The following is a 12,442-nucleotide window of genomic DNA, read 5'->3' as shown; positions in this document are numbered from 1 at the left end:
ACAACAGTTTGGTTTCATCTTGTGCTCTCACTCCTCTTCCAAGATGCATCTATTCTATCCCACGTGAGTAGATTTGGTATCAGAGCTTTAGGTTCTAGATCTAGCCTAGCCTAGCATTAGATGCTCTCTCTAGCATGACCTACTAGTTTTTCAAAGATTCCTCATCATCTCCATTTTTCCTCTTTCTTTCCAAAATATGTGAGAGCTCAGTTCTCCCATTACACGCGACCATTGTTCAAATCCTCTGAGCTGTAGACTCCTCTTGTATGGGCGACCCTCCAGCTGCAAGCAATTAGCCAGATATTTCCTGTACACGCAATGCCGACACAAACTTCACTCGCCGAACAGTCGATCAATTCTGTCAACAGAGAAGAAAGATCTTTAATTGCTTCCAGCCATAGTTGGGCGACACTACAAGCAAGCTGCTGATGAAGTCTGAGCTCGTTTGGTCAAGTATTGGAGGAGAAACAGAGAAAAGACCAGTCGACTTCACTAAGCTTGGCTATGGCAACCTAGCGCAACATTGGGCGCTTCCTTGGTTGAGGACCTTCTCTGGTATAAGGCCTTTCTTCCTGCATAAAAATCCCCTTGAATAGAGCTATGAGCTATGCAAATTGCACCCTCCAATCTACCCTGGTCTCTGTTGACAGAATTCTGCATATTTTGGTCAAAGTGTGTTGAGCAATCACCATTAAGTTTGGGGCTTCTATTATTTACTGCAAACTTTCATTGTTTTGCTTGTACTTGAGTAGTAGAACTCAGTCATGGAGCTCATAAGTGTCCTTATACTTTGCATTTAGAATGATGACTATGTGATTCTCTTTGATGAGTACTTGAACTATAAACATGACTAAGCCCAAGCAAGTAGAGAAGTTTGATGGAACTAGTTTCCATACTTGGCAAACAGAAGCTAAGTTTATGCTTATGAAAAAGGAGATATGGTATGTTGTGAATGGAAAGGAAAAGAAGTCTACAGAAGAAGAAGCTAATTGGTTGATCAAAGACAAGAAGGCTCTTGCAATCATTGCTTTGGGATTAAGTGACTCATACATTCACCACATTGATGGCTTTGAAACTTCACATGAAGCTTGGGATCATCTTCTCACAGTATTTGGTGCACAAGGGAAATGCTTCAAATATATCTTGCTTATTAAGTTCCTTTGGCTACAATTGGAAAAGGGATGTGTTATTCCATGAAGAAGAACAACTCCAAAGAGAATCAAGCATTGAAGGGCTACTTCAACAACAAAGCAAATCTGGCTGAAGGAAGAACTCCATCAGCAAATGAAGAATCAAACTTTGAAGATAAAGACTATGCTTTTTGAGCACTTTGTCTTTTGAATTTTTGTTTATCATCACTTGGTCAAATTTTGAGGTACTCTGCCTAGAGTAGTACTCCAAAAAGAATATCATATGTTTTATCTTTTGTAAATCACCTCTGGTCACCATATGATGTAGGCCATGTGATATGTGTTTTGTATATCCCATTTTTGTGAACCTCACACCCTTGGGAACCCTTGCTAGCATGAGATCCTAGCCATAGATTTATCCTTGACCACCATGAGATGGCATGAGAAACTATGAGACTAGATATATCCTTGACACTGCAAGAGGCAAACCCTTGAGGGAGGGTATGTTGGGATAAGTGTGATCAAGGGTTTGCTCTATGGTGCATGTGTGCATCTAGGGGAGTCACATGTGTGTTTGTGTGTGTTGTAAAGGCACATCAAGTGCTATGATGTGTCTAGTGTGTGACCCAAGTGATGATGTAAGCCAAAGGCCCCCACATGGGAGGTTCCTTTGATTTAGGCCAGTCCCACTGATGTAGGGACTGATTCCCACTGATGTAGGGGCTGATTGCCACTTATGTAGGGAAGGTGCTACCTTCTCCCCATTTCTATAAGAGAGAGTCACCTCTCTCACAATCTATAGTGAACAACATTTTGGTTTCATCGTGTGCTCTCACTCCTCTTCCAAGATGCATCTATTCTATCCCACGTGATTCTACAGTACCTTGCCATGGTTGGCTCTCGATTCCTCCATGAGATTGGCAGCAGAGAGAGACGAGCGATGCTGGAATGCACGGACTCACAGATGGTTTGTGAGACTAGGCTTTCACATCGAGAGGATACCTCCTTTTCAGTACAGTTTAGATGCCCCTCCGCTACTCCCACCCACCAGCCTAATCGGGCCACACACCAACCAGGTCATTCGAGAGGATCTCCTGCAGCTACACACCTTTAGGACCTGGTTGGAGCCGAGGGAGCTTCCAGTGAAGCTGAGTTTCTACAGAGATTACTGTCTTTGTATTTCGGAGAAGGGATTCATCACACCACCAGCGTACACTAAGCTTCATATGCCTCGCTACGTACGTATCTCCATCGGACAGTTTCGGGTATCATCACACCGCCTCCGCATAGAGAACAGCAGAGCAAAGGGGATTCCTAGGGAGCATCGCTTATGCATATTGTGCGACTGTCAAGAGGTTGAGTCGGAGGAGCATTTTATTTTCAGGTGCCCAGTGTACTACGAGATCCGAGGTCGCTACCGCTGCCTCTTCAGAGACGACTCCGGGCTCCTTTCCAGACTCCTCGCCTACCCAGATCAGAGATGAATCGCGACCTTCATTCACGAGGGGGTCCGACACAAAGAGTACTTACTCAGGCGACGGGGCTTGGCCACATCATCAGACACCTCTCATAGCAGGATCACAGAGTTCTTCCCATCGAGTGACATTGATTGTCCAGTCTCTAGCCGCAGACGTGACAGAGACCCCGACCCGACGATCGCAACACGACACACGAGACATCGAGGGGACACACAAATCACTCTGGGGGACCTCCCGTCATTGTTTAGACCCGGGATACGTCCCACGCGAGTCATGGTGGCTCTGGTCTTGCGTCGAGCCTCGTCCAGGAGACCGAGACGCACGGCACCCCTTGACGGGCGCCAACATCCTATCACCGGCTATGCACCAGCCAAGGCAACATGACATACAGAGGATTCCGCTCCGCTCCAGTCCTTTTCTTTTCATTGTTACATCCAGATGTATTTGATTATGTATGGTCAGACTTAGGATTCAGCACAGGTGATGATGCTCGTTTCAGTAGCTCCACCCTTACTGTGATTTGTATCAGGTTTTCTTTCAATCTCATAGACCCATCGGTCTTCCGAACACTCTAATAAAATTTCTTTCTTTCTTTCTTTCTCATTCACACTGAAGATGTGTGACTCCCAAGAGACATCATAGATGCAAATAAATAAGGTCCAAACATGCTCAACAAAATGAGCAGAAGCATCATCAAAACCTACATGATGAGCTGAGCTTGAAACTGCCATACCACACTCCTTCTTCTTCTCTTTTGCAAGCCTTTTGGGGCATAATTGTTGTGATGACCATGTCTTTCTTTCTTGAAAGGCTTTGCGGCATAATGACACATGTCTTTTTGCAATAATGACAAATGTCTTTCTTTCTTGAAAGGCTTTGCGGCATCCTTTTTATCTTTACCACCTGCATGTGCATGTCCGGAATCACTCCTAGAGCCATGACTTGGCTGAACTTTTTTTTGCTCTTATCCTTGGCTTAAAAAGCATGCTCCCCACTAATAGACCATGAAGTCATATTCTTTTGTGTTTGCTCCTCGTGCAACAAGAGCACTACCAACTCTTGAGAAGTGGGATAATTTTGATTACCTCACATCAAAAGGTTAAGCGATATATTTTAAAAAAAAGATAAGACTCCGGCAAGGAGTTTAAAGTAGTGGAAACAAGCTGTGAGTCTATAATGACCTCATTGATATTTAAGAGTTGCTCACGCATATCTTGAATCTTGGTAACATAATCTTGCTGAAACCGGCCTCAAAGGGCAATAAAACTAACAAGTAACCAATCAACACTGTTACATTAACAATTCAGCAAAAGTATGACCAACAAATTGGGAGCTAGAGTGCCCCTGCACCAAGACAAAGACACAGATTGGCCCCAAACCTTGGTGCCCCTTTCGGTATTTCTTTAATTAAGTGAGAGGCCTTGAATTCCAGGCTACATAAAGGATACATTTCTTCTTACAACTGGGGCATTCCACATCCCCTTGGGCATCCACATACCCTGCATAGCCTTTACTGTACACTGCTCTCACTAAACCTGGCAGTAAGAATCCATCTCTATTCCAGATTGATTGCACTCATGCAAACACTTGAAAGACATCATTCCATATTGACTTTGTCCAAGATAGCAGAGAACAAGACAAAAATCCTAGTTTTGCCCACGTTCCCGGTTGACCGCAGTTGGATGGGCTCAATTATGACGTCTGGCGGGTAATGATGGAGTCTGTGTTACAGTCATACGATCTGGCAGATCTCATCTTGTTCAGTGCTGCCAGACCAGATCCCCTTGCAAAGGACCTTGGCATCCTCGCACACGAGGAGGCCAAGACCCTGTCTTAGCTCTAGGACCGTGTCGATGCAAGGGTAAGATCGTCCATTTTTCTTACATGTACTCCTCAGGTGATCGATCATGTGAAGCACATGACAATGGCCAAAAGTATATGGGAGCATTTGGCATCCATGAATAATCGAACCTCTCCCATGAAGAGGGTTTCTCAGGAAGTCCAGATGCGGTTGTTGGATCCCAAGAAGTCTTCGTCGATGCGGGACCACATAAACAAGTTACAGGAAGTTCAGCAGGAGATCCTCCACGCAGCAAAGCAAATATCATCCGAGGACATGGCCATAACACTGTTGTCCTAGCTATCCTCTCAGCATGGGGCCTTCTAATCGTCCTTGATCACAAGTAGAAGGATAAATGAGTTGACTTGGGAGGAATTGGAACCGATGGTGCTTCACCACGAGGAGTGCTTTCTAGATTGTACCTATGAGTGTCAGCTTGACGCTTTGGCAACTAAGCAAAAAGGCAGAAAGCAGTTGACAGCTGACGAATAAGAAGCACTCAAGGCTTCCCATATGTGTAACCATTGTGGCCAAAAAGGGCATTATTGGCAACAGTGTCCCCAAAGGAACATTGAGGGGCCCAGTAACCAGTTAGCCAATAGTGTTACTGCCGCAACAATGTATACTCCAACCTTCTAGTAGCACAAGGCAGGCGTTGCAAGCAAGCTTTCCAACTCCAGATGGAGGATTGCTTGCTTGTTTGTGGCAACAGTACCTGCCAATCAGGTGCAAGGGGAAGGGAGTCATTGATCGAGGCAGGATTTCAGGTAGGACCTCGAGCCACACGGAGTTGTTCCCGCTGACTAAGGTGGCAGTATGTTATTTGTATGTATTTTGTTTGGACGTAATGACCTAATAAATCCAGAGGGGGTCTCCTCGTGTTCTGCTGCAGCTATTGTTTCATGTTGCTGGAGATCCGAATGGGCTAGTAGATTGCCAGTGCGGGAATCCAGACACAGTTGATTGATCCCTGTGAGTTGTTATATCACCGTTGTCATTGGAGCACTGAAGTTCATCGATCTGGCGATCGTGTACCAATTCGGACTTGAGAGGGGGCTATCTAGCTCTGTGATACAAGTGCCCATATAGGGAAGCAAACCTTGCACCGGTGGCAGTATCAGTAGGATTATTGTTCCAGTACCTTCTGTTGGAGTATTGTATGAGTCCAACACTTGGATTGTTGTACCAGATGATCCAGTAGACTAGAGCAATGTACCTAGCACCTGTGGCCTGGGAGCAATAGTTCCAGGTTTCCAATGATCGTGCTGAAGCGGTTCACGCCAAGAGAGGGCTTCTTCGACAGCCCCTATGGCATGGTCTTCAGCAATGGAGCATCACACAATGGAATTCGTCTAGTTGCTCCAACAGCACACCCAACTCCCTGGCGTCTCTGTTCCATCAAGAGACTGAGAGGGGGTGTTAGCGATCAACATCTACGGGTGTCACCTAGAGAGAGCGGGCCTTGCTCCTGGGTGTGCCCGCCCAGTGAGTGAGGCTAGGGTAGATGAGTGAGGGCATGTGTTGTGGGTGTGTCCGCCTCCTGTGAGGGTCCAATAGGATATGCTCTCCTGGAGGCCCATGTTAGGGCAGCAAGTGTCGGCTCTTGGAGAGGAGGCAGACTAGCCATGTGGCAAGGCCTGCAACCATCATATAGAGGCTGTACAGTAGCCTTTATAGAGGCGAGAGGGGGTCGGCCCCTTAGCTGCTAGGTCGGCTGTCTAGGCTCAAAGGAGCGCCTCTATCCAGGATTGTATGCAACCCAATTGTAGACTAGAGGGAATCGGTCATATGGCATGTTACGTCGGCCACCTTGGGCTAGTCGGCCAGCCTACCGTACCCGACTAGGGAGGGGCTTCGGGGCTATATATATGCCCCCCCCCCTTCAGCCCTCTTTTCACCACTTGGTGGAGCAACATATCCAGCCCGGTAGAGCAGTTCTAGGGCGGGGTTGTTGAGCAGCTCATCCACCCCTTTGTGCTTCCAATTTGTGAGATTGTTGAGCTGTCCAGTGGAGCTCTCAAGCAGCCTCTTGTGCAGAAGTTTTCCCCCAATTGTAGTGGGGCTTTTGCCAGAGATCACTTGCCATTCTCCTGTGTCTTTCTCTCCTTCTCAGTGTGGTGCATGTGAGGCGTGCTCTCTCTCTCTTTCACTGCTGTTCATTTCCGTTGCACTTCTCACAGACACATGTTACAGACTTCTATGCATCTCAGTCAACTACCGGGGAGGCTGAGGGAGAAGAGCTTGATGAGATGAGAGCATCATGGATTAGTAGTGAGAGTCACCGCCACGATGCTGCCAGATTAGAGACACACAGCCCACATGCGGCATGGAGAGTGACCAAAGCACGCATGATCGAGGTCCGGTCTATTTCAGCCCTCCTCAGAGGAGACCACCACAGACGAAGCGTCACCCTTGACGTAACCCATCGGCTACAAAGATCGAGGAGACGACGCCCTCCGCAACCTCAAGAGATAGCTCAAGAGACACAGATACGAGAGCTCCTCACATCCCATTAAAAAGCCACCAGCATACCTAGATATATGGAACCTGGGCGTGTACTAGGAGCGTTAACTCTAAGCACCTGATACTATTTTACTATTTTGCTACTCTGCTATTTTGCTCACTAGTTTAGCACTTTAGCTTTCAGCAAGGGCCTTAGTGAGCCCTTTGCTTCAGCCCATAGCGGCTTGTATGAGTTACTTTTGGTTTTGTACTTTGTCTCATAGGCCCACGAGGCCTCCTGCAAGCGTTAATCTCTCTCTCTGTCTCTCTCTCTCTCTCTCTCTCTCTCTCTCTCTCTCTCTCTAACCATCTAACCATAGATGGGGAGATTGTGTTCAGAGGAGGATTGATGCAGGATGGGGTAAGTACTACCGCTTTGAAAATGACTGCAGAAACAATGACACCACGAGATGGGATATTAGGCGTGTGCTATTTGATGTGTATGTCATTCAAACAGTGCTTTACGGTGTGGAGGTATGGGGAGGCAGCATTTCAGCATCAAAATGGAATGACATTGAGAAATTGCAGAAGTCATTTCTCAAAAGGCATTTAGGAATTAAGTCCACCACACCATACTCAATCATGCTTCTTGAAACTGGTTGCAGACCCATTGAGCTGAGAGCACTGGAAAGAGTCTTCAAATATATAAAGAGGATTCAAGATATGCAAGCACATAGGCTACCAAAGAGAGCATGGGAGGCAAGCAAGAGACCTCAAAAAACAAACAAGAGCAAGATGGTATCATCTGGATGGGGGTATGACATTAAAGGCTGGTTCCAAAGATGGGAAGTTGCTTCTTACCTAGATGCAATGCCAAGGGAAGAGGAGAAAAGGACATTTTCTACAGCCCTTTTAGAAGCACTACACAGTAAATGGCAATCAGCGAAGAAAAGGACCAAATATGAATATTATTGTGAGAATATCAACCCCAACTATTGGACCACATACTCTCAGAAAGAGAACAAAGCACACAAATATATATGCACACCTATCTCTCTCACGGCAAGAAGAAGCATCGCAATCATCCGAACTCGATCACACTCCCTAGAAGTGGAGAAAAAAGCATGGGAAGGAGTATCAAGGGAACAAAGCCTCTGCCAGCTATGCAACTTAGATGAAGTGGAAAATGAGGCACATGTTCTTTTGACATGTCCGCGATATGAGCATCTAAGAGAAGATTTCAGCAATGTCACGCAGCATCACAACAGTTTGGAGAGCTTGCTTTCCCATCCTCACCTCGCAGCCTTGGGCAATTACATTACCAAGGTCCTTGCATACCGTGACCAATGTATTACACAGGTAGCAACATGCTAGCTGTCCACTCCACCCTTCTTCAAAGAAGGAGACTTTTTGTAACATTCCATTGGGTCCCATGGGTCGATTTCAGGCCCCCAGAGGACGATAATAATAGTTTCTTTCTTTCTTTCTTTCTTCTCTCTCTCTCTCTCTCTCTCTCTCTCTCTCTCTCTCTATATATATATATATATATATATATATATGTGTGTGACATGAGCAGGAGCGACCTTATGGGCACATCCACACATGAGGATGAAGGTACAACTCCCAACTTGAAACAAAGCTGTAATTTGAAAATCTGAAATTGCGGATTGTGGCTGCCCACAATACAATTTTGGTGGTACTGCCACATGTTCTCTCCTGAAAAAGAACACTTGTTGAAGATAATTATGACAATGCTGCAAGAGACATCCTCTCTCTCTCTCTCTCTCTCTCTCTCTCTCTCTCTCTCTCTCTCTCTCTCTGTATCCCCTCTCTCTCTCATGTGTGCTCCAGCATTACACCACTCTCACATGGTATCAGATGCTTGGGTTGGCCAGGGACCAAGGGAGGGCAGCATTTATGTGCATTTTGCAGCGTAGATCCTGAAGAATTTTGAGGTGCTAATCAGTGTTTGCAGGCCTGATTATCAGGCGATCTGAGGCTGCAGGTTCAGAAAGAAATTTAGAATTCACCCGAGTCTAGAAGAATGCAGTGTACTGCAGACTTGGCAGCACTTCAAAGAAGCTGATGGGTGTTTGTGAAGTGCCTCCCAAGGGCGTTTGGAGGCAGCACTTGTAGGCGACTGGTACAATCAGCGCACGCCTGAGACAAGGGGTCAACTCACAGTTTGTACAGCAATCTAGTAGCACCTGACACAAGGCAGCCTGTTCGTGTCATCACCTGGAATAGAGGGGCAGCCAGCCAGCCTGGTCGGCCATCTGTGTTGGTGCAGTGATCAGGGCCGCTTTCTCTCTCAATCCCGCTTTCTCTTTCTCGTGCTCCACTCAGGGAGTCTTTAACATCATCAGCAAGGTGTTTGGCATAGAGTTCTAAGGCGAGGACAGCATTACCTAAGGCGATTTGATGCTGAGGAGATAGGCGATTAATGCGCCTCTACAGGGTGATTTTGAGGCGGATCACACAGGCTGCTGTTCACAACAGCTTGGCAAGAGAATGGACAGCATATGGGCAAGAGAAGGTCGCCTCTTCCTCTTCTTTCCCACACTCCCATCAATCCTTCCCTCTCTTGCCCTCAGCCCTGTGGACTGTTCTTTGCCAGGATCTGTTCGGGTATGCATGGATGGAATAGTTCGCTTGTAGGGCCACCTGGCTAGGCCATTTTAGGCCTCAACCCTAGTCAGAGTCAGACCGACCAGCAGGTCAGGTCAACCGACCATGCTAGGAAGGCCTATAAAAGGCCCTGCCCTCACCATTCCTGGACAGATCTTCTGGAGCATTTCTCTTCTTCTTCGTTGGTACAGTTACCATTGCCTCTACCTTCTCTCTCTCTCTCTGTCTCTCTCTCTCTCTCTCTCTCTCTCTCTTCTCATGTATGCTTCCGCAATGCACACTCTCACACGAACCCCTAAATTTCATGGAAAAATCTTAAGGATCAACTTATTTCCCCTACAGGAAAAGAGTAAAGAGGTAGATCCATCCTTAAACCAATAGCTTTTGTTGAAGCGCCTCTATCTAGGCCTAGGCCTAAGATTATATTCCTCTTTAACTTAGCACCACTCTACACTCATTTTTTTGCACACTGCAACAATGCATCACATTTCTACCCTTGCAAAATAACCAAACAGTTCACATAAACGAATCTCGCCAAGCTATATGTCCTAATCCATGTCATGTTCAGCAACAAATCTCTTCCTACGACGACGGACTAAAGTTGGGGAAGTAAATTGGAAGCTCCAGCATTGGTCCATCAATTGGACGTTGAGCAAGAGACATGCCCTACCACTGTTTAGGAGATGGTTAGAGAATAGGTGCCCAATTTCATGCTACGGATGAGAATGTACATCAACCAACTAGACAACCTACTTGGGCTGCCCATGAGCACCCATGGAACTCTATAAATACAAAGCCTATTCCCCAACTTTGTTTGTCAATGAAGCTCGAGAAGAATGCAATATAACATTTTCGTGCTGCCATCCACTTTGGGTGGGCTACTTACATGGAGTATATTTCTCCTACACAAGTGAGTCTTCTCTAATGGAGGCCTTGTGTATCTTTGACACACTTTGACCTTGTTGGTCATTTTGTGGCATTGTTGGACACATGTTTTCACATGGACTACATTGTCTCTTTTCACAAAATATATGTTGTGTTCCTACCTCACACCATAGGTAAATTTCACCAACCATCCTTAATGAGACACCTCATTACTTGGCCATGGGAAGGGAGCTTCATAAGCAAACAGTCTCTGTGCTTCATAAGTAGAAGCGCTTAGGAAAAGGTAGTTGAAAGGGCAAGGGGCCCCACGATACAAAAATTTGTCATACAAGGCGTATCAAGCATTTAAAAGACACCATTTGCTCTTTTGATACATTATAGAATTTGTACCCGACCTAAACCATCATGTAGAGATAGAGTGGAGATGTTTCACACTATGCAAGTACCCTATTTGAGAAGTTTTAGCACTAGTTAAATGGCTATGACTCAGCTAGGCAGCATTGTGTTCTTCTAAGACATGGAACATTTTCATAGACAATCTTGTAAATACGTTGGCTAGATGCCATCACGAATATAGAATAAAGATGTTTTGTGCACATCCCCCATTTGAATGCTTTTAGATTGTATAGTCGAGCTTGCCATGTATAGTAGAAGTCCAACAACATTTTGTCCTTTTGAGACATGAAATTTGCATTGGTAAGCCTTGCAAAAATTGTAACTATTGCAAAACAATCCCATGGGTCAAAGATTGGAGATGTTTTGAAAGGTGCAAGCTCATATTTTGGCAATTTTAAAACTAGTTGATGTACTTAACATTTGCCTAGTTTTTCACATGCGAACATTTCTTGTAGTAACCCACCATAATTGCTCCCAGTTTAACGCATTGTAAGCTCTATTGAGATTTGTTATCTACATCGCATTGCATGTTTTAAATTGGAAGACCGTCTCAATTATCTCAAGACATCGCCATCTTTTCACAAGTACTTTGCATTCAAGGTACATATTTATAAATTAATGGAATCCCAAAAAGCCATAGAGACTTTTTTCCATAACACAGGTTTGAAGATAAGGCTTCCAACTGTCAACCATACAAGGACATCCTACTTAACATCCCTCCCTGAAAACACAAGGTAGACCTGTATCCAAGTTACATATCAAAAGACATCAAAACAAGGATTTAAGCACTAAAACAAGAACCCACATGCCAAGTTAATATCACCTCTTTAGTAGCGCACAGCACCGATCAAGCTTAGCCTTGATCAACATTAGCAATCAAAAAATGATAAAACTACGAAGTGCTTCACTGAACCCACCGCACCTCAATATCTCATACAAATCAGTTCTCCCAAAATTTTCTACACAAAGCCATTTGTGACCATACAAGTCATCAAAACAAAGGCATACCTCTTCAAATTGTTCAGCCTTGATGTATGCCTTCATGAGAGTTGTATATGTCACCACATCAGGACTCATGCCCTTTGACAAACCAATAAGCACCAATTAGATGAGTTGTCATATCCTTTTCATAAAATGCAATACATTAGAGGGGTCCCATGGGTAGTGCAGCCTCAATCAAAGAATGTTAATGCCACTTTGAAGAGAGAAAAAAGTCACCGAAGCCAATAACTTTAATACTACATCATACACCCAAAAAGAACATTAGACCAAAACAGACTTAAAAAGGGTAAGTTGATACTGGAAGGAATGAGAAGTTATCTCAGTTTAGTCCTATCCACACAATGCTGAACATATTTGTAAGCAAAGATTTGTCTATTTTAACTACAAATTCAACCACCACCAGGACCAACCATTCTTCTAGAGCCTAAACAGCCATTGTTTGTAGGATATGTGCAGACACTACGCAATGGCTTTGCCCATGGCTTCCCAACTGCTGCTATAAAATGAAAAAAACCAGCTCCACACATATCCTTGCGAAAATGTAACATCAAGCACACAAAATACAAAAACAAATGTTTTTCCAAGTGTCTGTTCATGACACCAGGGCTTGCAAAGGAAGAATGGAAAAGGGTTGAACTAGT

At 45.0% G+C, this 12,442-nt stretch overlaps 1 protein-coding gene across 2 annotated transcripts in view; it reads right to left on the bottom strand.

The window, feature by feature from the left end:
• LOC147898859 (uncharacterized) overlaps positions 1 to 12,442 on the bottom strand; it is a 117,034-nt gene that overhangs the window by 63,373 nt on the left and 41,219 nt on the right. For both annotated transcript variants that reach the window (XM_087378915.1, XM_087378917.1), the window contains one exon: positions 11,808 to 11,879. In XM_087378915.1, the coding sequence (XP_087235041.1) occupies positions 11,808 to 11,879 (72 nt within the window). The remainder of the gene's footprint in view (positions 1 to 11,807; positions 11,880 to 12,442) is intronic.

Source organism: Dipteris shenzhenensis, chromosome 9 (assembly GCF_047967505.1).
Source record: "Dipteris shenzhenensis isolate YYH24624 ecotype China chromosome 9, Dip_SZ_1.0, whole genome shotgun sequence".
In the NCBI taxonomy this organism is placed as follows: domain Eukaryota; kingdom Viridiplantae; phylum Streptophyta; class Polypodiopsida; order Gleicheniales; family Dipteridaceae; genus Dipteris; species Dipteris shenzhenensis.
Note: the sequence above shows the minus strand (reverse complement) of the source record. Positions and strands in the feature narration are given on the sequence as shown.